Raw genomic sequence first — 25,871 nt, 5'->3', positions numbered from 1 at the left:
GGCTGAGGAAGAGATCTGGGAAGCGGAATAAGAAAAAAAAAGGCAGCTACGGGGGTTTGAGAGAGAGGACAACCAGTAGAGAGAGTAGAGAGTGGCGGCTGAGAAACTAAAAGAATGAAACCGAGAGAAGTTTGGTCGGCAAACGGGAAAAAGGGAGGAGGAGAAGCAAGAAGGGTTTCGTGAGGACTGAGTAGCAGAGCGCAAAGAGATATTCACAAAGAGAGAGCGGAGAAGGGTGGTGGGAGGTGGTCGCTGCTCTTTGCAGCTGCTGCAGCAGCCGTAAACCACCACTTCAGCCATCTCCACCGTCTCTAACCATTGTTCAAGAAAAAACAAGCAGGTCAAACTTTCTTCCACCAATCAATAATGAGGATGCCCACCTCGGCCACCCTGCAGTGCCGAGGTAACCTCATTTTGTCCTTCACACCAGCGCGGTCATGTCCTGGACCTGACTCCTGAGATCGGCCAGATCTCTGGCCTACCTGCTTGGATGACCTCTAGGCTCCCACCTCGACTGCACGCTGATGATGCCAACACGTTTGACATCACACGGGACCAGTGCTTTATCTGAAAAGTACCTGATGCTCTTAATGGCTACTACGCAAGGCTCCCCGTCATCACGTCCAGCGGCTACAGTGTCAGAGTCAGACTTCCTGGCAGGGAACAGAGTCGTAATGACCAGGACATGGGTCCCATTAGCATGAGCCCTCCGTCCTGTCTTCCACTCCTGCCCTATAAATACCCCCCATGTGCCCTCAACAAGTAAGCATACTGTTCATTCGTACACACTCTTGTTTTCTCTAGTTCTCTCAATATACTGACTTGATCGTCGGAGTGATTCCAGGGGAGAAGCCCCGCCATTCACTTCGGACAAGTGAATTCACCACATTTCACTTGAGAGAGGACTGATTCAGGTCGGTTCTGCTAACCACCAAAAATCACCTCTTCATTTGGCGCCGTCTGTGGGAACGACATTACTGCTAAAATGAGATCCACGAGCTGCAGAAATGGGAGAGTTCCCTCAACCGGGGCTGGGCAAGTCTCGGGAGCTCAGCAAGGTCACATATCTGACGAACAAGGGTCCCCGAGGATCCAGCCCACCAATGAAGACGCCATCGCCAAGATGGCTAAGTTCGTAGCGGACAATCCCAATATTTTCGGAGAACTAGGGAGGTACTTCAAGAGGCAGGGGAAAGAAAAAGTCGAATCTTCCAAGAGGAGATCGACGAAGTCACCTGAAGTACCTTCAGGTGAGGACTCTGATGAGGGGCACCTCTCTCGGAGTTCTTCCAGGCGCGCATCTTCCAAGGCGACCTCCAAAATTGCCTCTATTTCCCGGGTATTTCCCGGGCATTTTTCCGGCGCCCTGGGGGCCTAGCAGCCGACTACATGAGAACTCCGCCCTTTACCAATGACATCAATGGAGAAATGGTTCCCCCTAATTTTAAGCTCCTAGCATTGCATTCCTACGATGGCCGAGGTGATTCTTGATCCTTCGTGCCTTCATTTCAGCATTCCGTCTCTACTGCGTCCCCGACGCCGTGATTTGTCAAGTTTTTCCCATTTTTCTACAAGGGACAACCCGAAAATGGTTCTGGGGCTTAGAACCGAGGAGCATTTCCTCACTGGACGAGTTGGTAGACAGGTTCATTCACCGCTCTGTATCGTCTCACCCAATGACAAAGATTTCAGCCTACCTCTTGAACCTGCACTAGGCTCCCGGCGAGTCACTGCGCTCGTATGTGCAGAGGTTCAATGAGGAAAATGTGCAGATACTTGATCAAAATGAGCAGGTAACCATAGCTGTCTTCACCAACGGGTTGATCGCAGGGATTTTCCATACCGAAATACATCGAAACTACCCCCATACACTTCGAAAACTCTGGGAACAGGTAGACCAAGGAATTCGAAGTGAGGATCTAAATCGCATGAAGCGGGAAGCCCAAGCAGCCCGTACTGGACAAGAGTCCCGGAGGCAAAAAGAAATCGGCCAAATCGAACAAGGCCCCAGCGGCTCGTCGAATCAATTTCGCGATCGCCGGAGTGTCTTTGACAGAATCGTGAAAGGGAGGTCGTCCACCTCGGACGCCGAGCTGACACCACTCAATTCCAGTCGGTCTCATATCCTGGCTGTAATGAGGCAGAATCACCTCGGCCGAGCCCCTCCTGAAATTTTGGGAACGAGAGAGAAGAGAAACTCCAGTCTCTATTGTGCCTACCACCGAGATGTTGGGCACGAGACCGAAGACTGCAACGATCTGAAGAGGGAGATCGAGAACCTGATCAGACAGGGATACTTGAAGCAATTCGTCCGCAAGGATGGAGGTTTCAACCGAAATGCCTCCCACCGAGATAACCGGGGCCCTTGCCGAGAGGACATGCGGGGCACAAAGAGTCACTGTCGTGGACCCGAGGACCATAGGGAGGACCAGCGGCCTCCGCCAGACGGGTCCCCGGGCTATGACCCTAACATCGCCGGGGTGATCAATACAATCGCGGGTGGCCCGACGGGAGGAGACAGATAGAACTCCCGTAAACGGACCTACCGCCATGCCAGTATGAAGGTGGCCGAGCCGAACTCCCGGTTATTCGAGGTGATTACCTATGGTCCCAGCGACCCAATCCCTGCCGCATCCAGCAATCACGAAACCCTTGTGATTGAAATTCTCACCAATAATTACATAGTCAAGAAAGTCTATGTTGATCCCGGAAGCTCGGTAGACGTCTTGTACTACCGAACTTTCGAAAGTTTGAAACTGACCAGAGAGCAACTCACTCCTGTCAGAACTCCCCTCGTCGGCTTCGGGGGAAACGTAGTCCACCCTGAGGGAATGGTGTCCCTGATGGTGACTATCGGACGTCACCCCCGCTGCCAAACTGTACCCGTCAGTTTTGCGGTGGTCAAAGCAGATTTTCCTTACAACATGTTAATAGGTCGGCCCACGCTCAACGCTTTGAGATCTGTGTACTTTACCTACCACTTGAATTTCAAATTCCCGACACCCGCAGGGGTGGCCAAGGTGAGTAGCGACATGAACGCCGTCCGAGAATGCTACCTCGCCACCATCCAAGCCGCGGTCACTCCCCGGGCTGTGTCAAAGGCTGAGGAAAAGAGACCAACTGTGCTCTCCATAGACAGTATCGATCCTCAGAAGACCGGAAAGCCTGGCAGGTTTGAGCCCGGGGACGAGGTGGAGCAGGTGGTCTTGGACGAGGCGAGACCTGACCAAGTGGTCCAAGTGGGGGCCAAACTCCCCTCGCCCCTAAAAGAAGAGATGATCCACCTGATAAAGGACCACCGAGACGTCTTCGCATGGTCAGCTGATGAAGTGGTTGGAGTGCCCTCCGAGCTAATGATTCACCAGCTTAACGTCAATCCACAGGCCCGTCTTGTGAGACAAAAAAGTAGGCACTTTGGCCCCAAATGCAGCAAGGCCATATCTGATGAGGTCGATAAGCTCTTGCCTGCCAAGATGATCCATGAGATCCAATACCCCACCTGGCTGTCCAACCCTGTCATGGTCAAAAAGGACACCGGTGGATGGAGAATGTGTGTGGATTTCACCGACCTTAACAAGGCCTGCCCCAAAGATTGCTAGCCGCTGCCGAGGATAGACGCCCTCGTCGACTCGGCAATGAGACACGAGATCCTCTACTTCCTAGATGCCTTCAAGGGGTACCATCAAATAGGAATAAGTGAGGAGGACCAAGAGAAGACAGCGTTCTACACCGACCGGGGTGTCTACTGTTACACCACCATGCCGTTCGGGTTAAAGAACGCCGGGGCGATCTATCAAAGGCTGATCAACCGCCTCTTCAAAGATCAGATCGGCCGCAATGTGGAGGCCTATGTGGACGACATCCTCGTCAAAAGTCTAACCACTTCGGCCTTCTTGTCAGATCTAAGGGAGGTCTTCGGCGTCCTGCGGGACTCAAGAATGAAGCTAAATCCTAAGAAGTGCGTCTTCGGCGTCACCTCAGGAAAATTTTTGGGGTATCTGGTTTTCCGCCGGGAAATCGAAGCTAACCCCGACAAGATCAAGGCCATCCAGAACATGTCCCCACCTCGAAACTTTCGAGAAGTTCAGAGGCTAAACGGACGTCTGGCCGCACTGAACCGCTTCCTGTCTCAATCTGCTGAGAAGGCCTTACCCTTCTTTAAGGTATTGAAGAAGGCTGATCAGTTCGCCTGGATCGAAGAGTGCCAGCAAGCCTTCGATCAATTGAAACAATATCTGCATCACCTGCCTACCCTCGCCTCACCTCGACCCGAAGAGAAGCTGTACCTCTACCTCTCCACCGCCGATGAACCTGTCAGCGCTATGTTCATCAGAGATGAGGGCACTCAAGTGCCAGTCTACTATGTCGGCCGAGCTCTCCGGGGAAACTCGATACACCCAGGTGGAAAAGCTCGTGCTAGGATTAGTTCACGCAGCTCGGCTGCTGAAACCTTATTTTCTAGCTCATCTTATCTCCGTTAGGACAGACCAGCCTATTCGACAGATACTGGTGCGTCCCGAGGTTTCCGGGCGCCTCACCAAGTGGGCTGTCGAGTTAGGAGAGTATGATCTGTCGTATGAGCCGCGTACTGCCATAAAAGCTCAAGCTTTAGTTGACTTTCTTGCCGAGCTCACTTTCACGGAGAGCCAAGAATCCACTTCTGCAATCCCCAAAGTGCCCGACCCACACTTGTGGACGTTGTATGTGGACGGATCTTCTAACGGGGATAGCAGCGGAGCAGGACCGCTCTTGGAGGGACCCCAGGGAGAAGTGTGCTCATATGCCCTCCGCTTTGACTTTCCGGCCACTAATAATGAAGCCGAATACGAGACCTTGATTGCGGGACTCCAGCTAGCCCGCAGACTCGATGCTCAGCGGATCCATGTCCGCAGCGACTCCCAACTTGTAGTATGCCAAGTTCTTGGTGAATATGAAGCCAAGGATGAGACCATGTAACGGTATCTCTCCAAAGTTCACCAACTTACTGTGTACTTCAAGTCTTTCGAAATCCAAAGAATACCCCGGTCACAGAATAGGCGGGCCGACGCCTTATCCCGGCTGGCTTCCACATCATTTTCTGATCTCAACAAGACGGTCCTAGTGGAAGTGTTGAACGAGGCGGGATACATGGAAGGGGTGGCCTGCTCCGTACACCCGGAAGACACATAGATGAGCCCATTCATCCTCTTCTTAGGTCAGAGAATCCTTCCAGAGGACCAAGCTGAAGCGAGAAGGATCCAACGCAAAGCCGCTTGGTACGCGCTCCGCGATGGGGAGTTGTACAAACTGTCCTACCTTGGCCCGTGGTTGAGGTGCATTACGCCCGAGGAGGGACGTCAACTCCTCCACGAGATACACGAAGGCCTATGTGGGGCTCACGTCGGCCACAAGATGTTGGCCAAGAATACCCTACTTCTCGGGTATTTCTGGCCTTCCGTTCGACAAGATACCCAAAACCTTGTTCTCGGTTGCCCTTACTGCCAGGCCCATGCCCTCGAGCACCACCAGCTCTCAAATCTTATGATTCCAATCACCTCCCCTGGCCGTTCGAGCAATGGGGGACAGACATTATCGGTCCCTTCCCTAAAGTTGTCGGAGGTTATACCTTTCTTGTAACCGCCGTGGACTATTTCACTAAGTGGGTCGAAACCGAGCCTCTAAGGACCATCACAGGGTTGGCGGTTCAAAAATTCTTTTGAAAATGCATCGTTTGCCTCTTCGGCATACCTCAGATCATCATTTCAGACAATGGGAGGCAGTTTGCCGAGAACCCGTTTAAGAGTTAGTGCGAGAACCTCGGCATCAAACAACACTTTACTTCGGTGGGCCACCCCCAGGCCAACGGTCAAGCAGAAAATTTCAACCGAACTCTCTTGCATAACCTCAAGACCCGACTACACCGAGCTGGATCATCTTGGGTAGAAGAACTCCCCAGTGTCCTGTGGTCCTATTGGACCACGCCGAGATCAGCCACGCAAGAACCCCTTCTCCTTGACCTATGGAACCGAAGCGGTCATTCCTACTGAGATCCTCACATCCAGTTCTCGGTTGGCAGCTTATACAGTCGAGGTGAACGAAGAAGAGAGACAACTGGATCTCGATCTCGTCGAAGAAAGAAGAGATGTTGCCTCAGTTCGGGATGCTTCATACAAGAAAACCTTGGCCCGCTACTACAATGCCCGCGTGAAACATCGTCGATTCCAACCAGGAGATCTGGTCCTGAGAAAAAACTCGGTCAGCCGAGCTGAACCACAGGAAAAATTATGCCCAAAATGGGAAGGCCCTTACCGGGTTGTGGAATCTAACCTAAGTGGGTATTGTAAACTAAACTACTGAGATGGTTCTCTAGTGCCGAGGACTTGGCACGCCGAGAAGCTTAGATTGTATTATGCTTGAAAATTTTAACAAGTTGTGACTTCAGACATTTCATTATTTTTTAATACCTTGATACCACACATCCATTATTAAAAAATAAGGGGGACAAGTAGGGGATGAAACGAGAAAGTAAAAGAACCGAGATGAGAAGGAATAGAGACTTCATTTAATGAAAAGAGCATTAAAAAAGGAATACAAGAACCGAGGTCAGGAGTGCTACTAAACACATTCTGCCTCGGCATTTCCCTCAACACCCGCGAGCCTAGACCCTTGTCTCGGCTCCCTCCTGGCCGGTTTCCTTGCTAGTCTTTCTCCCGCCGGGATGAGGCTCTCCTCCTCCTTTATGCTCCTCGCTAGTCTTCTCACCGGCGTCTCCCCTGCTGAAAGTAGCCTCTTCTCCTCCTCCCTCCTCCTCGAACACCTCGTCGAGCTCGGATAGCCATTTGTTGAACTCGTCCCGAACCTCGGCCAGGTTTCATCCAGTTTGGATGCCCTCGGCCATCCGATCACACAGTTCCTTGGAGTCCTCGTTGTAGTTGGCCTTGTTCCTCAAGGACTCCAAGGCCTCGGGAGAGAGGTAAGGAGCGGCCTCGTCAATAACAGATGTGTAGCCGAACATAAAGCTCGGCATGGTCAGTTCGCCGAGGTTTTTGGTGAAGGCCTCGGACCACCTCCGGAAAGCCTCCACCGCCGAGGCTCCAGCACCCTTGAGGGCCTGTTCATGGGACTTCTTCACCTCGTCCCTCCTCTTCTGCTCTTCTTTCGTTTCGGCCTGCTGAAGTCGTCTCTGGAGCTCCATCTTCTCGGACTCGGACACCATAAGTTTTTTCTCCAACTTGGAGATCTTATTTTGCAACTTGCCGGTGTCCTGCTCCTCGACTAGGGCACAATACCTGTGGGCCATCTTGGCCACAAATGCTGTATTGGAGGCCGTGGCCACCATGACGCTCTGGACCACCTCGGCCAGAGTCAGTTTTCTCATAAACTCCACGTCCCTTGGCAAGCTTGACTACATCACTAATTATTGTGCAACCCAAGGATGGCTGTACCTATCGTTGACCGAGAAGGTCCAGTTCGGGCACCAGCGATCACCGGGGTGCGTTTTTTCTTCCCCAGGAAACACAGAGGGGCTATGGAAATGATTCCATAGCGAGGACCCCGTGACCGGATTGACTGGAGGCTTCAGTTGTTTGCCTCGGCCATGAGGAGGCGGGAGTGCCGTGGTGACTCCCTCGAGGGGCACCCCTTCTGGCATAGACGAGGTGGACCCTGTGGCTGCGGCGGCCGAACTGCTTTGGGCTGCCATGGTTGGGGTGCTCTTGGCAGCCGAAATTTTAGCCACCTACCCTTGTGTTTTCTTCTTCGGCGGAGGTGCCGAGGTCTCTTCTGAGCTCTTCCTCTTGTTCCTCTTGGCCACCTCAGTCGAGTCGGAGGTGATGATATCGGATAATTTAACCACTGCGCAAGAAGCAAACATTATTATTTGTAACAGTCGAAGTGAAAGGAAAGCTAGGAAAGAAAAATTAGAAGGCTTCGAAAGTCTAGTGGAAAAGAAGGGAGGCTTGTCAGGGTTGATCACGGCTCGGCTAATTTTCCCGTCGACCAACACAGCCTCGAGGTAGTCTCAACAATTGATTCGAAACCCTGACCCCATCAACTTCTGGAAGGCCTCCTCGTCGTGATCCCCCGCGGAAGGGTCGGCCTTTGATTTAATCGGCCTCCACCAAAAACCCCTAGGGAAGTCCCCGGCGATGACGAAGACGAAGTCGCGCTTCCAATTCTTTATCGAAGTGGGAGCGTCGACCACGAGTTTCGGGATGGTGTTGTTCCGGTTGCAGACATAGAACCATCCCTTATCCGTCCCGTGTGCCTTGAATGTGTAGCATCGACGAAAAAGGTCAACGGTGGGGGTCACCTCTTGATGTCAGCATAGCATCTCAAATCCCACCACGATGCGGATCGCGTTCGGGGTGAGCTGAGTGATCCTGAAACCGAAGTGTCGGAGTACGTCCCTGAAGAACCTCGACGTCGGCATTCTCAGCCCGGCTTCCAACTGCTGGAGGTAAATCGCCACCGTGCCCATTGGGGGCTTCTCGGCCTAGTCATCTGGCCCAGGCGATCTTATGGGATACCCCGTCCTGAAGGGGTATTTCCTTATCACCTTTTCAGCTCTGTCTTTCACGACGTGACTTCTAAACTTCGGCATCTTGCCGAAGTCAATTTTGGCGACATCCTTTGGAGCGACCGGCTCCAGCATGCCCTCGTCGTGGGGTACTTCCGTTCCGAGGTCACTATTATATACGACCTTGGAACCACCCTTACTCACTTCGGATGATTCCGACTCCGGGGCTGTCTTGGCGGTTTCCTCCTTGGCCGTTTCCTTTGCGGCACTAGACGTCGACCCCTCAGAGTTGGACGAGGTCGTTTCTTCTGAAAGAATCGGACGAGAACGAAGACTCCGGTTGTGATCTCGGCTGACGGAACTGATCTCGACAACGCTCACAAATTTGCGAGTCTGAGGCGAAGATGGAAAGTGATGGGCAATGCGGTGAAAAGGACCCCCTATTTATAGGGGATCGGGGGAATCCGAAGTGGCGGCAAGAATGCAAAAAGGCGGCCACGTTCAAATTCAAAAGGACGTGTCTCTCTCTTTCTTCATTAATGCCCCGTCCTGTCAACTGACACCCTCTCTGCACAAAGTGTCCCACTACCTCACCCCGCAACGGTTACCCATAACCGCCCTACTCACCACGTCCTATCAACTGACCTGCCTATATGTCACACCCCCGCATCTTCCGGAGCGGGTTCGGGTCCCAGAGTCTGAATGACCTTGACACAAGGAAGCCTCGATACCTCACGAGCCCCGGAGCTCCTGAGGCTTTGGGGGCTTATTGAGGATGCTCACCTCGGCCACCCTGCAGTGCCGAGGTGACCTCATTTCGTCCTTCGCACTAGCGCGGTCATGTCCTGGACCTGACTCCTGAGATCGGTCAGATCTCTGGCCGACCTGCTTGGATGACCTCTAGGCTCCCACCTCGTCTGCACGCTGATGATGTCAACACGTCTGACATCACACGGGACCAGTGCTTTATCTGAAAAGCACCTGATGCTCTTAATGGCTACTATGCAAGGCTCCCCGTCATCACGTCCAGGCGGCTACAGTGTCAGAGTCAGACCTCCTGGCAGGGAACAGAGCCGTAATGACCAGGACATGGGTCCCACTAGCATGAGCCCTCCGTCCTATCTTCCACTCCTGCCCCATAAATGCCCCCCACGTGCCCTCAACAAGTAAGCATACTGTTCATTCGTACGCACTCTTGTTTTCTCTCGTTCTCTCAATATACTGACTTGATCGTCGGAGTGATCCCAGGAGAGAAGCCCCGCCATCCATTTCGGACAAGCGAATTCACCACATTTCACTTGAGAGAGGACTGATTCAGGTCGGTTCTGCTAACCACCAAAAATCACCTTTTCAAACAACGACCCATTTCGAAATCTGAAAAATTCGAGCCAGGTTCTTGAAGTTTTCTGCAGCAAGATTGATGGTCAGATTCCAATATTGAAATGTGTTTTTCGTGAGTTTTTCCACGTTCCTTTGAGGCCCAAAGCTGTTGAAAGGTATCCCATGCTTCTCTTTTTTCTCATCTATGCCTAAAGATGCAACAAGCATGCCAAAATGTTGCTTCATTTGCTCTTGCCGTTTGCATCTTTCTTGCTGTTTTCATCCAGAAATTTCCTCCATGTCTTCTTGTGATTGTATGTGATATTTGAATAAATAAGATTTGGGTATCGTTAGAAGTTGCATTATGATTCCATTTTGTTTCTGAACTTGGGATGGAAAAATTTTGCTGGAACTAACCCAAAAGAAAGTTTTAGAAGGTTTTTGAAGTTGCGAACATTTTCCAGATTTTTGCATGCTTTTCTCCTCTTAACTTTTGCATTTAAACATAAGAATTTTGTGGTCAAAGTAGAAAGAATGCTAGATGGATTTCTTACTTTGGCTCAAGTTGTTGTTGGTTGAGTCGTTAGTAATGTTTGGACGGGAAAAACTTGTATCAGAAACCATGAAAATGGCAATAGAAAAATGCAGCAAAGCTTCGACTAAGTTGTTTGAAGTTTTGGAGGTGTTTTCTTCTTCCTTATTGCATGTTTAACCGTGAGTTCATGATTGGTTTTATGGAGTTTAATGAGTGTTGGGGTTCTTGTTTATCTTATGGTTTTGTTATCTTGCCTATATAGGTTGCATTATCCTTTAGTTGAGCAAGTTTGCAGTTTCCTTTTGGGTTCCCGTAATCAGTTTTTTCAACTGAAATGGCAAAAATTCGAATGTGTTAAAGGATTTGGGGGCTTCTGTGTTTGATGGTTTCATGAAACAATGCTAGCTTTCAATGGTTCTGTCTTTGAGTTATAGGAGATTGGTTTCATTTCTTTCTTTTATAGTTGCATGTTTTTCCTTTTTTTACAAATCACAAATCTTGCCCAGATTATGCTAGCTAAATAGGTTCAGATATCTATTGGGTTATTGGATTGATAAAACAGTGAGATTTGATTGAGTGTGCATGTTTGCCGCGAGTTTCTCTCCTTGTGCCTCTGCTGCATTTTTACATTCAATTGTATCATGGAGCTGCTGATGCTTGTAATGTCTTCCTGATGCATATAATCTCTTGCGTCCCTTGCTGCATTTTTTCCCTTTCGTTTGCTGTTGGTCAACTCAGATTCTCAGCTTTGATCTTGCGACAAAATGTAATGTTTGGTTGAGTTGATGATTGAAGCTTGTAGTGTTTGCTTGTTTTGATCTAAAATCTGGATATTTGTTGGACTTGTTTGCATGATGAAATGGAAGAAAGCCACGGTTGGAAATAGAATTGTTGCAGAGAAAGCTTCTTCTACGTAAATTGCATGTGAATAAAAAAGGAAAATTGCCTTTTAATCCCCTAATTTCTATCTAATGCTACTAAAGCCCAAAAATTAGGAAAATCAATCAATTTGGTCCCTTTTAAACATCAATTTCCTTTGGTATGTTTTAATATGTTTTTGGGCAGATTGTTTAGGAATTTTAGGATAGAATTTGAGTATTTAATGATTCTTGATAATTCTTAGTTTTGATTTGGATTTTAGAGATTTTGGTATTTTGTTGTTTAATCGTAGCAAATAGTTTTTTATTTATTTTGTGAGAATTTTAGTTTTGGTTTGGGTTGCGTTTCACCTTAAGTCCTTAATTTATTTCCTTTTAGACCCTTAGTATTTATAATAATAATAAATTGGCCCCTTAAACTTTTTTAATCTTTCAATTGGGTCTTTGTTTGTCTTAATTGGTTAAATATCAGTAGTTTATTTTCCTTGGTTTGCTTTGAGTGATTCAATTTCTTCTTCATTTCCATTTCATGTGATTATTCATTAATTAAAGTGGTACCTTGACATTTTTATTGTTTTGGAGAGTAAATAAGTAATTTCGCTTCATTAGGGCACAAACTCAAGGGAGGTACACTCTAACCATTATTTTGACTTTACTTGACCCTATGTGCCCTTATGTGATTTTATGTGCTTAATTGCATGTCTTTTGAATGTTTTATTTTATTCATTTAGTTACTTTATTTGTTTTAATTTTGTATATTTATTTAATTTAATTTGTAATTATTTGGGAAGGCAATTAAATGCCACAATTGTAATAGTTAGGTTATTATATCATTTTATTTAATTCTTTCCCCTTTTAAATTGTAGTAGGGCCCCCGAATGTAATAGTTAGGGATTTATTTGTTTTATTTGCCTTGTGTGTTTTTGCATGCTTGTGTGTTACGTGCTACTCGCTTTTCTAGGGCCTTGCATCTAGATATCATGATTATGTGTTATGTGTTTATGTGATATTATGTGTTTACATGCTTTTTATTAGTTTTACATGATTAGTTAGTTATAATTAAGGTATGACAATGCCACACTAGTCCAACGCTAGTTATGGTTTCTTTGTTCGATTTTTCACTAGTCCAACGCTAGTGAGAAAGTAGAAATATGGGTTAGTCCAACGCTAGACCCTTAGGAGCCCTTCGAGCGTTAGATCATGATTGTGTGATAAAATCCCTTCATTTCATGCATATTTTTCACTTTCTGGGGTCTTTTATAATTTTTTCCATATTCCCCCCCTATACATATGACCCTTATCCCATACTTCCCCTATATATGTATTTTCCCTCCATATTCCCCTTATACGTATACCCCTTATCCCAAATTTTCCTATATATATCCCTATATGTGATACATAACATTAGACTTGCATTTCATATAGGAAAAATTAGAGATAGGTCAGTACATTTGCTTGTTTAGATTAGGAAACAACCCCTTGAGTATGGGATATGGACGAGTTTAGCTTTCTAGTCTTTGCACGCTCGTATTCCCTCTAATAAAGGAAAAATTGAGTCACGAACATTAGTCTCCCATACCCGACATGATGCATTCCTTTAGGTCACGTATATTTGTAATAATTATATTTGTACATTCTTTTATTTTAGTATTTTCTTTGAGTCTCATATTTTTGCATAATTCGTGACTTTTACGAAATAATCACTTTTGGGCGTCGCAATTAATGCAATTTGCACCAATTAAAATTCGAAGAGATATTTTGACCCTCCGATACCCTTCTAGGTCTAGAGTTTGCATTCATATAGCACATCCAAATGTGATAAATCTTTAGGTTAAAATAAGAAAACTTTTGACTAAATCACGCAACTAGCCTTGGTTAGATGGAAAGGGTGCCTTGAATTTTTATTCTTTCCTTCCCTTTCTTCAAACGTGACTCCCGAACGCTATCTCTGATTTTCGTAGACTTAGGTGCCATTTAAAAAGGGTTTTCCATAATTTTATTTAAAAAAAAAATTCATTTTTAGGTGACTTGATACACCTTATGTGAGAACCAGAAAATTTTCACATTTTCTAGGCCTTATTTTATGTTTGCCTACATTTTTATACTTGCCTTTAACATATTAAAGTTTCTATGCATTTTTATAAGCAAGTACAGTTTTAAATCATTTTCCTAGTATAAGTTAGTGTACGTTAAATTTGAAACGCATTATAGACGTGGGACCCGCTAGCGCGATAAAATTTTGGTGATTAAGTGATTTTTGTGCTAAGTATTATTATTTTACAAGGTGCTAGGTGATAATTAGGGATTAGCTAGGAAGATTAGTGTTGGAAGACAATAATATAAGGATTAATCTTGGCTAACCACTTGTCTTAAATTTATTGGACTTTTGACTTGGACCAAGGACTTTCTTACCTCTTGAATAGAATCAAAATTTGACCAACATTTTCTTCATTTTTAGCTTCTCTTGGCCGACCCTCTTGAGGAGAAAAACAAGGAGAGAAACTTCAATTTCTACTTCACTTGCTAGCTTGAATCTTGAGTTGTAGCCAACCAAAATTGAAACTACACCATACAAGTGATTATTAAGGAAGGTTGAAGGAGTTGGTGGAGTGATTGTGGGAGGAAAGATACTAAGCTACCATTTTTCTTGAGTTTTCAAGGTATTTTGCCAAGAACCTCCTCTTTACTTCAATTAATTGCTAATTAGTGGTTTAAAGTTGTAGTTTTGGTAGTTTATGAGCATATTTCATAGTTGGAAGTAGTATTATGGAAATTTCAGTTTTAGGGTTTTCATCTTACCCTGTTCTGCCCGGTTCTGTTCGGCCATGATGGAGGCCGAATCAGCCTTAAGTTAAAACATCAAAATTGTAGGAAATGATGTTTTATAGTTACCTGTAAAATTTCAGCTCAATACGAACATGGTACCATGTGAAAAGACAAAAATACCCCTAACTGCCATAGGTCTCTGTGGACAGTGTTGACATTTCACAAATCTGACCGTGTCTGTTCACCCTGATCCATACCAAATTAGCATTTGGCCAAAACACAGAAGTTTTATGCTATGTCTTAGCTTTCTAACGGCCCTATAAACGCCTCAATCGGACTTCGGTAGCCTGAGTTATGGTCGTTTACGTATAGTGCGGTTAACTAGCCTGTTTGTGAGATTTTGGTTCTGTACTTTGAAATTTTGACCTGGATACATTACGAACTGGACTGAGTGACCTTCATCAAAGTTTTAGCCCTTTATCTTAGCTTCGAAACGGTATAAATTTCACAATGGTCCGATAAGCGTAGCTTCGGTTGTGTCTGATACGCTAAGCGGCGTCAAATCTGTCTTTTATTTTATGACTTAAACTTCATTTCCGGACATGTTCCGAGCTTGATTTTGTACTTGTATGACATTGAGCCTATTGAACAGCTATTGTAATGAGATTATTTTGTGTATGACTTTGAGACTGATTGAGGAAAAGGATGAAGCTATAAATGGCTGGAAAATAGGTAAATACAAAGGGCGTGCTGCCCAAATTTACGCTCAAGGGCTAGGTAGATTTACTTGCGACTCGAGTAAAGCTTGAGAGCGAATACCACTTGAACCATCTAGGATATTTGCGTCTTCTTTTATCGAGGTATATAAGTTAGAACTTAGCCGAAACTTGTACCCTTGGAAAAATGAAATTTACGATTAATAGAAACACGTTTCCTTTGTCATTTCGACTCAAATGGAGATTTTAGAGTTTTACGAGTGAGTATAAGTTTTACAAATATTTTACTTATGTCCTTTGGTTTAAATGTACTCTTTTCACAACAAAAATCATATTTATACTTTGTACTAGTACATAATTGAATTTTCTTTGAATCACTTAAATCTTTGATGGTTGAAGCATAATGTGTTCTTTTGATTATATTAGGGTTCCTTGGTGATTGAGAGTGTTATCCGGAAGGATACTTTGGACATTATTTTGCGTAAATAGGTGAGTCTTCTTTGTTTGTTATGTTTCCATGAACTATATGATTTGTTGTGGATATTTGATTAAATGATAAATGTTTGTTACAAATGAATTTTGCTAGGCGAGTGTGTACTTTATCGCACTCGACCTAAATAAATGTGAAATTTTCAATGATTAAATGATTAAATGCTAGTTGCGCATGAATGTAAGCTGTTTGGCTGAACTGGGCCCTTGCCCTTCGTTGCCGATTGACTCGAGCCAGAAGTGGACTCGGTCAGGCGATTTGGTGACCCTGGGTGAAAGTTTGGTATACTCGAGTATTACCACGTTGTCGGGTGGAGTGTAGCCAATGTCTAGAAGGAGGAAGAATGAAATGAATGAACGAGTGACAATGTCAATGAAGGGATTTTCACGTACAAATTGCATTTTAAAATGATTGGAGGAATAAGGAAATGAAAGGTAAATGAAAGAACAAAAGGCTCCATGTGAGCATGTACCCTTTTAATGAATGTGTTACCATTGTTTTATATTGTTAATGTTTCCTGAATTACGTGTTGTTACATGACTAATGTTCTTGTTTAAGTTGATTATGTGTCTAGAACCTCACTGATCCGTACCGAATTAGTATTTGGCCAAAACACAGAAGTTGTAGTGCTATGTCTTAGCTTTCTAACAGCCTTAAAAATGCCTCAATCGGACTTCGGTAGCCTGAGTTATGGTCGTTTACGCATAGTGCAGTTAACTAGCCTATTTGTGAGATTCTGGTTCTGTACTTTGAAATTTTGACCTAGATACATTACGAACTGGACTGACTGACCTTCATCAAAGTTGTAGCCCATTATCTTAGCTTCGAAACGATATAAATTTGACACCAGTCTGATAAGCGTAGCTTCGGTTGTGTCCGATACGCTAAGCGCCGTCAAATCTATCTTTTGTTTTATAACTTAAACTTCATTTCCAGACATGTTCCTAGCTTGAATTTGTACTTGTATGACATTGAACCTATTGAAATGAGATTATTTTGTGTGTGACTCTGGGACTGATTGAGGAAAAGAATGAAGGCATAAATGGCTAGAAAATAGGTAAATATAAAGGGCGTGCTGCCCAAATTTACGTCAAGGGCTAGGTAGATTTACTTGCGACTCGAGTAAAACTTGAGAGCGAATACCACTTGAACCATCTAGAATATTTGCATCTTCTTTTATCGAGGTATATAAGTTAGAACTTAGTCGAAACTTGTATCATTGGAAAAATGAAATTTACGACTAATAGAAACACGTTTTCTTTGTCACTTCGACTCAAATGGAGATTTTAAAGTTTTACGAGTGAGCATAAGTTTTACAAATATTTTACTTATGTCCTTTGGTTTAAATGTACTCTTTTCACTACCAAAACCATATTTATACTTTGTACTAGTACGTATTCGAATTTTCTTTGAATCACTTAAATCTTTGATGGTTGAAGCATAATGTGTTCTTTTGATTATATTAGGGTTCCTTGGTGATTGAGGGTGTTATCTGGAAGGATACTTTGGACGTTATTTTGCGTAAATAGGTGAGTGTTCTTTGTTTGTTATGTTTCCATGAACTATATGATTTGTTGTGGATATTTGATTAAATGATAAATGTTTGTTACAAATGAATTTTGCTAGGCGAGTGTGTACTTTATAGCACTCGACCTAAATGAATGTGAAATTTTCAATGATTAAATGATTAAATACTAGTTGCGCATGAATGTAAGCCGTTTGGCTGAACTGGGCCCTTGCCCTTCGTTGTCGGTCGATTCGAGCCAGAAGCGGACTCGGTTGGGCGATTTGGTGACCCTGGGTGAAAGTTTGATAAACTCGAGTATTATCACGTTGTCAGGTATAGTCTGGCCAATGTCCAGAAGGGGGAAGAATGAAATGAATGAATGAGTGACAATGTCAATGGAGGGGTTTTCAAGTACAAATTGCATTTTAAAATGATTGGAGAAATAAGGAAATTAAAGGTGAATGAAAGAACGAAAGGCTCCATGTGAGCATGTATCCTTTTAATGAATGTGTTACCATTGTTTTATATTGTTATTGTTTCCTGAATTACGTGTTGTTACATGACTAATGTTCTTGTTTAAGTTGATTATGTGTCTGGAACCCCACTGGGCTTTTTGCTCATTCTGTTAGTTTTTTTTTCCTTACAGGGGATTCGAACAAGGGCGAGAGACCTATATAGAATAGCATCGTCTAGTCCTTTTGAAATTTTCAATTTGTATCCGCTCTAGTGCTTGATTAGGGTTGGAAGTATTGGAACTTAAAGCTTTTGTTATATTTGAGTTGTATTTTATTGCGAGGAAGAAATGAATGTAAGTATGCATTTCAAGTTTGGGAATTGGTTTTGTTTTACTTTTCCTCGAGGTTTTATCTTATTTTGTTGAAGTGAATAAACGAGTCCTGGCAAGAGTTGGACAGGCGGCCGCCGAACCCTTTGGTTCGCCTTAGGGGGAGGTGGGGCCATCACAGGTGGTATCAAAGCCACTTCGCGTGGTCTCTGCGCGAAGTGAACTTGGGCCAAGTGGTGTTATGGTCCTAATTTCTTGAATAAGTATGAAGGACTAAGTGCTCTTTTGAGCATAGGCTATGAACCATAAAGTGTTATAGGTCTTAAATCTTTCTCATGGTACTTGAGGACAATAGTTATGTACGTTAGGTAGAAATCTCAATGGTAGATAATTTACTCTTGGGACTGGCCAGCTCGAGTGGTGAATTATCTCAGATTCTTGTACCCGGGTATGCGGGAGTTGAGGGCAATACCAAGGACTTGCGATCTTCATTTCGAGGAACAGGAATGGGCTAGCGTTTGGTGAGAGCAAGTGCAAGGGATCTACGGACGTCTAATTCGGATAGTAATAGAAGTGAGAGATTGGACGGGAAATATTTTAACCGAGTATGGAACGGCATGTCGTGTTTACTTTTGTTTTGTCTCTGTATTGCTACTGTATATATTTGGCTTGTGGCATGTTAATACTTACGTGTATGGTATTTGTTGTACTTGATTTTGTTTTTGTTCAACTTGATATGTAGCTATGTGAATTTGGTGTGTTATATCTTGTCGTTTTAGTCAATTTACTTTGTTACATACTAAATCATCTTTTAAAAAAAAAAAGAGAGAGAGGAAAAGGGTATGGAAGGGAGACGTAGTCGTGGACGTGGTCGTGGCCGTGGGACTAAGCGAACTCAAGAACCGAGAGAAGAAAGAGAAATGGTGGCCGAGCAAGAACATGGACCAAGGGTTGAGGCCGGAGACCAAGTGGCGACGGCAATACAACAAATGACAAATATTCTAGCTCAACTGGTAGATCAGCAAGGCCAAGTGCCAGTGAATCAACCCCAGAATCCTGAGATAGGAGAGGATACGGCTCTTGAGAGGTTCCAAAAGTTTCTACCTCCGAAATTTCATGGAGGGCCTGAGCCGGATATAGCTGAACAGTGGTTAGAGGCAATAATTAATATCTTCGCAGCTTTGAACTACACAGAACAAAGACAAGTGAACTTTGCTGTGTTTCAGTTCGAAGGACCGGCCCGAACATGGTGGAATGTAATTAGGGTCAAGTGAAAAAGAGAACAGATGGTATGGACATGGGCGAACTTTGTAAGGGAATTTAACGAGAAATATCTCCCACCTTTAGTCCAAGAAAGGAGAGAGGACGAGTTTATTGGGTTACGTCAGGGAACCCAGAGTGTGGCCGAATATGAGACTAAATTTACTAAACTGTCCAAGTTTGCTTCCGAATTGGTGGCCACGGAGCGGAGAAGAGTGAGACGGTTCATATAAGGATTGAATCTGGAAATCCAGGAAGCTTTAGCAGCGGTTCAGGTTAATACCTTTACGGAAACCCTTGAGAAAGCCCAAAGGATTGAGGATGCAAAGGCACAGGTAAAAGCCTTCCAAACACGAAAAAAGGGTGCATCTGGTAGTGTATCTGAGGAATCTAGCGAAAAGATAGTGCCTTCTAAAGTACAAAAATTGAACCCTTCACCCCGCCCACCATGGACATTAGGAGCACTAGATGAAAGATCTATCAAAAGAAGTGAGATAGGTCATGGGAAATTTCTCTAGAAAGCCAAAAAGTGGCTTCTCACCTGGCCTGCGGATATTGTGGAAAGGCAAATCATACTGAGAATGAGTGTTGGAGGAAAGGGCGAAAATATTTGATTTGTGGGAGTAGCGACCACCAAATTAGTAGTTGCCCGATGAAACAGCCAAAGGGGAATAGTGCTCAATCATTGGATGGAACCAAACCGAAACAAGTGAATGAAAGAGGGAATCGAACAAAAGTACCGGCAAAGATATATGCCTTAGACAACCAACAAGCTCCTGAGGCATCTGAAGGTAAAAATTTCGAGGACGAAATTTCTTAAGGGGGAGAGAGTGTGAGAACCCGAAAATTTTCACATTTTCTAGGCCTCATTTTATTTTTGCCTACATTTTTATACTTGCCTTTAAAATATTAAAGTTTCTATGCATTTTTATAAGCAAGTACAGTTTTAAATCATTTTCCTAGTATAAGTTAGTGTACATTAAATTTGAAACGCATTATAGACGTGGGACCTGTTAGTGCGATAAAATTTTGGTGATTAAGTGATTTTTGTGCTAAGTATTATTATTTTACAAGGTGCTAGGTGATAATTGGGGATTAGCTAGGAAGATTAGTGTTGGAAGACAATAAGATAAGGATTAATCTTGGCTAACCACTTGTCTTAAATTTATTGGACTTTTGACTTGGACCAAGGACTTTCTTACCTCTTGAATAGAATCAAAATTTGACCAACATTTTCTTCATTTTTAGCTTCTCTTGGCCGACCCTCTTGAGGAGAAAAACAGGGAGAGAAACTTCAATTTCTACTTCACTTGCTAGCTTGAATCTTGAGTTGTAGCCAACCAAAATTGAAACTACACCATACAAGTGCTTATTAAGGAAGGTTGAAGGAGTTGGTGGAGTGATTGTGGGAGGAAAGATACTAAACTACCATTTTTCTTGAGTTTCCAAGGTATTTTGCCAAGAACCTCCTCTTTACTTCAATTAATTGCTAATTAGTGGTTTAAAGTTGTAGTTTTGGTAGTTTATGAGCATATTTCATAGTTTGAAGTAGTATTATGGAAATTTCAGTTTTAGGGTTTTCATCTTACCCTGTTCTATCCGGTACTGTTCGGCCATGATGGAGGCTGAATCTGATGTGAAGCCGCGATCTAGACAACCGAATCACCACGGTTTAGGCAGCGGAAATTTGACCCAAAACTAATTCCCGAGATAACGAAAGTTGTTGATATTATCTCAACCCGCTATCTAACGAACTAACGAACCAAATTGAAGGTAGATGAACGCCACAACCAAGGAGTTACTTGATTGATAAGTTCAATTGAACAATTTGAGAAATATTCTCAAGTGTTCAAGAAGGCTCTCTTAGGAAGAGAAAGGTGAAAACACTCAAAATTGTATTGATCAAAAAACTGACTGTAAAGCTCTCTTGTCTTGGCTATATATAGCCATACAATGGACTTGAAAGCTAACCCTAAAGTGGACGGATTTGCTTTAATGACTAGGACCTTGTGGGCCGAATTTAAATGACTAAAAGAAGACTACTTGTGTTTGGCCAACTAAGGATTAGTTTGGACCGAATTTTATTGCAAAAGTAAACAACTATAACGGCAATTAAAAGGCTACTAAGTCTCGGCCTTTGACCAATAGGTGGTCAACTAACTCTAGGCTTCACTTGGCTCATCAACTTGGAGCAAGGTGTGAATTGTGGAATCCTCATTCTCTAAGCCTTCAATGGTCTTTAAGTCATCTCCAATTCTTTCTTGGATGGTGCATACAAGTGCTTGAAGTGACTCGCGCATCTTCTTGGCACGAGCTCTTGTGACCGGTCCTAGTGGCACTTGAATGACTTGGTCATGATCACCATTGATCCTTGGTGCTCCCTCATCAGTCCTCTCCTCTTGAAGGCAATTTGTAACCAAATCAAACTCATCGTCTGCATAAAAGGGACTCAAGTCAGCAACATTAAATGTAGCATGTACCACATACTCGCTTGGAAGGTCAAGTTTGTAGGCATTATCGTTTATTTTCTCCACGACTTGGAAGGGACCATCTCCCCTTGGTTGGAGTTTGTTGCGTCTTTGAAGTGGGAAACGCTCCTTGCGCATGTGGATCCATACCCAGTCGCCTGGTTCGAAGACCATCTTGCAGCGTCCCTTGTTCGCATTTTGGATGTATTGGAGGGTGCGCTTCTCGATGTTGGCTCGAACTTTGGCATATAGATCTCGCACAAACTCTACCTTTTTCTTACCATCCATGTTAACTCTCTCATGCTCAGGTAAAGGAGATAAGTGCAATGTAGCAGTGTGCACAGAGCGATTGTAAGCAAATTCAACATGCGGTAAGCAATTTTCCCAAGTCTTAATATTCTTTTCTATTGTGGCACGCAACAAAGTAGACAAGGTACTATTGACTACTTCAGTTTGTCCATCAGTTTGTGGGTGACTAGAAGTAGAGAAAAGCAATTAAGTGCCTAGCCTACACGACAAAGTTTTCCAAAAGTAGCTAAGGAACTTTACATCTCTATCAGACAATGGTACGAGGCATGCCATGCAAACGAACTATGTTTCTAAAAAACAAGTCAGCTATGTGTTTAGCGTCATCGGTCTTATGGCAAGGTATAAAATATGCTATTTTAGAGAAGCGGTCAACCACAACATAGATGGAGTCATGACCTTGTCTAGTTCTAGGTAATCCGAGTACGAAATCGATAGATAGGTCAACCCAAGGTGCATGAGGGATAGGTAAAGGAGTGTAGAGCCCGTGAGGATTTACCTTTGATTTTGCATGGTGACAAGTTACACACCTTTGTATATGTCGTTCAACATCCCTCTTTATGCATGGCCAAAAGAAGTGTTCTTGAAGGGTGGACAATGTCATAGTAACTCCAAAATGGCCTATAAGTCCTCCTCCATGGGCTTCTCGAACCAACACGGGTCGCATGGAGTTTAGTGGAATGAACAATTTGTTCTTGTAGTACAAGAACCCCTGTGAAAGAAAGTAATGCTCACGAGTGTCTCGTGGCAAGGAGTGGAAGATCTCACCAAAATCTGGGTCAGTGGCATAAAGATCCTTGAGATATTCAAATCCTAGTAATTTGGCATCCAATGTAGTAAGTAGTGTATATCTCCTAGAAAGTGCATCAGCTACTACATTAGACTTACCGGTTTTATATTTGATCATGAATGCAAAGGTGTCGATGAAAGCTATCCATCTTGCATGGCGTTTACTCAGCTTGGTTTGTGACTTGATGTGCTTGAGGGATTCGTGATCAGTATGCAGGATGAACTCTCGAGGTTGAAGGTAGTGTTGCCAAGTTTAGAGGGCTCGAACTAATGCCATCAGTTCCTTGTCATAGGTTGAGTAGTTCAAGGCGGCTCCATTTAGCTTTTCACTGAAGTATGCGATCGGTCGACCTTCTTGGAGTAGAACAGGCCCAATACCTATACCAGAAGCATCACATTCTATCTCAAAAGCTTTGTCGAAGTTAGGTAAACTTAGAACAGGTGCATGTGTGAGCTGGTGTTTAAGTAATTGGAAAGACTTAGCTTGTTCTTCCCCCCATTGGAATGGTGAGTTCTTCTTGATGATAGATGTAAGTGTGCAGCTATGGTGCTGAAGTCCTTGACAAAAAGCTTGTAGAAGCTTGCCAAGCCATGGAAACTCCTAACCTCACTTACATTAGAAGGTGTTGGCCATTCATTTATAGCCTTCACCTTTGATTGATCCACTTGTACACCCTGTGCACTTATAACATATCCTAGAAAAACAAGTTGATCAGTGCAAAAAGTGCACTTCTTAAGGTTGGCGTAGAGCCTTGCCTGTCGAAGTACATCTAAGACAGCTTGTAAATGTATTGCATGCTCTTCTAGACTCCTACTATAAATTAGGATATCATCAAAATACACTACCACAAATTTACCAATGAAAGGATGCAAAACATGGTTCATTAATCTCATAAAAGTGTTAGGTGCGTTAGTTAGGCCAAAAGGCATGACTAACCACTCATATAAGCCATGTTTAGTCTTAAAAGAAGTTTTCCATTTGTCTCCATTTTTCATACGAATTTGATGGTATCCACTTTTTAGATCAATTTTTGTAAAAATGATTGCACCATGCAATTCATCAAGCATGTCATCTAGACGAGATATGGGATGACGATACTTTACCGTTATGGCGTTAATAGCTCGACAGTCAATGCATATCCTCCATCCTCCATCCTTCTTAGGCACAAGTAGGACGAGTACAGCACAAGGGCTTAGACTCTCACGAATCCATCCTTTGCCAAGTAACTCCTCTACTTGCCTTTGTTGTTCCTTAGTTTCCTCGGGATTAGTCCTATACGGTGCCTTGTTTGGCAAGGAAGCCCCAGGGATGAAATCAATTTGATGTTCAATCCCTCTCAAAGGTGGCAATCCATTAGGTATATCCTCGGGGAACACATCATGATACTCCTGTAAAAGGTTAGTGACAATACTAGGCAGAGAAGTATCAAACTCATTAGTGAGTAAAGCTTCCTTACAAATCAATATAAGCAAGACTTGGTTAGAATGTAAAGCTTTCCTCACATCTTTCACTCGAGCTAGCATGCTAGTTTTTCTTTCTTTTCCTAGCTCATTGGTTCTGTTAGGCTCACTTTTACTCCTTGAGGTCTTGGCTACCCCTTTTAGTTTTAATTTCGATGGTTGTTTTTGACTAGTGACATGCATTTCATACTCCCTTTGCAAACTGGTTTGGTCCTCATGCACTTGTTGTGGTGTGAGAGGTGCAAGTGTAATTTTCTTACCATTATGCAAAAAGGAGCATTTGTTCAAGAAACCATCAAAAGTAACTCTCTTATCAAATTGCCAAGGGCGGCCTAAAAGAATGTGTGCAGCTTGCATAGGTACTACATCGCATACAATATCATCTTTATATCGACCAATGCAAAAAGTAACTAAGACTTGTTTGGAGATATGTACCTCGCCGCTATTGTTTAGCCATTGGAGCTTGTAGGGACGCGGGTGGTCGGTTGTAGGTAAGTTGAGTCTCTCCACCATTAGTGCACTTGCAACATTAGTGCAACTCCCTGGGTCAATGACTAGGCTACAAACCTTGTTGTGTATATGACATCATGAGTAGAAGATGTTTTCTCGTTGGAGCTCATCTCGACTAGCTTGAGTGGCTAGTGCTCGCCTTGCCACTAGACATCCAACCGCGTCATTGACTGGTACCTCTTCAAGCTCGTCCTCCTCTTCTAAAGGAGGCATCCCTTCATGTTCCTCTTCTTCTTCATCGGTCAATATATCTCCATTGGGTAACAGGATCAAGGTTCATTGGTTTGGACATTGGGAAGCAATGTGCCCAAACCCTTGGCACTTAAAGCACTTGGTGTCACAGGTCCTTGGTTTAAAGACCTCTTGTTGGGGTTTAAAACCTTTCCTTGAAGTTGGTTTGGAAGGTAGTGTATTCGGCCTCAAAGTCCCCCTTGAATTTCCATTCGATTTTGCAAGGTGTGGGGCACTCGAGGGGTGATCCTCCCTCTTTAAGGACGCATGTCTCCAATTTCCAGATTGGAAGTTGGAGTTTTGACGGCTCGTTCCCCTCCTCTTGAACCTTCGTTCTATCTTGATAGCATTATCCAAGAGTTCCCCCATGTCAAGGTAGTGTTGAAACTCCACGATGTCAGCAATATCAGGCCGTAGTCCTCCCAAAAACTGGGCCATGGTGGCCTCCTCATCTTCTCGAACATCAGCCTGCATCATGGACATTTCCATTTCTTTGAAGTAATCCTCAACCGTCATACTATCTTGAGTGAGGATTTGCAATTTGTGATGCAAATCCCTATGGTAGTGACCAGGTATGAAGCGCTTTCTCATGATTCGCTTCAAGTCGTTCCATGTCCGGATGGCCGGTTCTTCATTCCTTCGTTGTTTGAGGCAAAGTTGATCCCACCAAATTGCGGCATACTCAGTGAATTCTATGGCGGCCAACTTTACCTTTTGAGACCTCGTGTAGTGGTTGCAATCGAAGAGCAACTCAATCTTTCTCTCCCACTCCAAGTACGTTTCGGGATCCGATTTGCCTTAGAAGGTAGGAATTTTTAATTTTATTCCCTTGAGTTGATCCTTTACATGGTCAGCCCGCTGTGTCATTCTCCGCGGCCTTCACTCTTCGTCTTCGAACTCTCCCTCTGAGTTAGAGTCACTGAATTCGTCCACGGTGAGTTTCCCTCTAGTTTTCCTAGAAGAGTTTCTGGAGGGATCGAATTGGGCGTTTCTGGAGGGATCCAATTGTTCAATTTGTTGTTGCATGGACTCAAAGCGGAGCACAAATTTCCTTTGCATGTCTCTCCATATAGCATCCATTCTTGATGCCAATTGTGTCACGGTGATGTCATTTTCATTGGCCATGGGTTATCCTGCAAAACTTCAGCAAATGTTAAGGTAAAAATTCCTCACTCACTCCCTCACGTGTTTCGGTCACTCTCGTGTATCACTCAAGTGTTTAGAACACTCTAATGATCTCACTACTCACTTCCAAATCCCTTGATTGCCCCCTTGAAGAAATCAGAAATTTTCTCCAAGTAGTTCAATCAACTTTAATCAAGTTTTCCCCAAAAGTGGCGTATGAGTAGCTGG

The 25,871-nt window shown here is 44.0% G+C and overlaps 2 protein-coding genes across 2 annotated transcripts; one reads left to right on the top strand and one right to left on the bottom strand.

Moving 5' to 3' along the window:
* Nucleotides 1-2,558: 2,558 nt before the first annotated feature.
* LOC140011336 (uncharacterized) lies at nt 2,559-3,599 on the top strand. Its single transcript, XM_072060129.1, has one exon. The coding sequence runs from the start codon at nt 2,559-2,561 to the stop codon at nt 3,597-3,599; it is 1,041 nt and encodes a 346-aa protein (XP_071916230.1).
* A 17,316-nt stretch (nt 3,600-20,915) lies between these two features.
* On the bottom strand, nt 20,916-25,109 carry LOC140011335 (uncharacterized). Its single transcript, XM_072060128.1, has 6 exons — nt 24,668-25,109; nt 24,465-24,538; nt 23,421-23,705; nt 22,932-23,072; nt 22,058-22,239; nt 20,916-21,696 (listed from the first exon to the last, which is right to left on the bottom strand). Exons 1-6 carry the CDS (start codon nt 25,107-25,109, stop codon nt 20,916-20,918), a joined length of 1,905 nt encoding a protein of 634 aa, XP_071916229.1.
* Nucleotides 25,110-25,871: the final 762 nt, after the last annotated feature.

Source organism: Coffea arabica, chromosome 7e (genome assembly GCF_036785885.1).
Source record: "Coffea arabica cultivar ET-39 chromosome 7e, Coffea Arabica ET-39 HiFi, whole genome shotgun sequence".
NCBI lineage: Eukaryota > Viridiplantae > Streptophyta > Magnoliopsida > Gentianales > Rubiaceae > Coffea > Coffea arabica.
This window is presented reverse-complemented; position numbering and strand designations above follow the sequence as displayed.

Excerpts from the sequence above, each read along its gene's own strand:
- LOC140011336 (XM_072060129.1), top strand. The coding sequence starts at position 2,559 with ATGAAGGTGGCCGAGCCGAACTCCCGGTTATTCGAGGTGATTACCTAT.
- LOC140011335 (XM_072060128.1), bottom strand. The coding sequence starts at position 25,109 with ATGAGAAAGCGCTTCATACCTGGTCACTACCATAGGGATTTGCATCAC. Across the intron at positions 24,539-24,667 it reads CAAACCAACTTCAAGGAAAG|ATATATTGACCGATGAAGAA; the intron begins GTTTTAAACCCC and ends TACCCAATGGAG. Across the intron at positions 23,073-23,420 it reads GAGCTATTAACGCCATAACG|GCAAGGCTCTACGCCAACCT; the intron begins GTAAAGTATCGT and ends GTACTTCGACAG.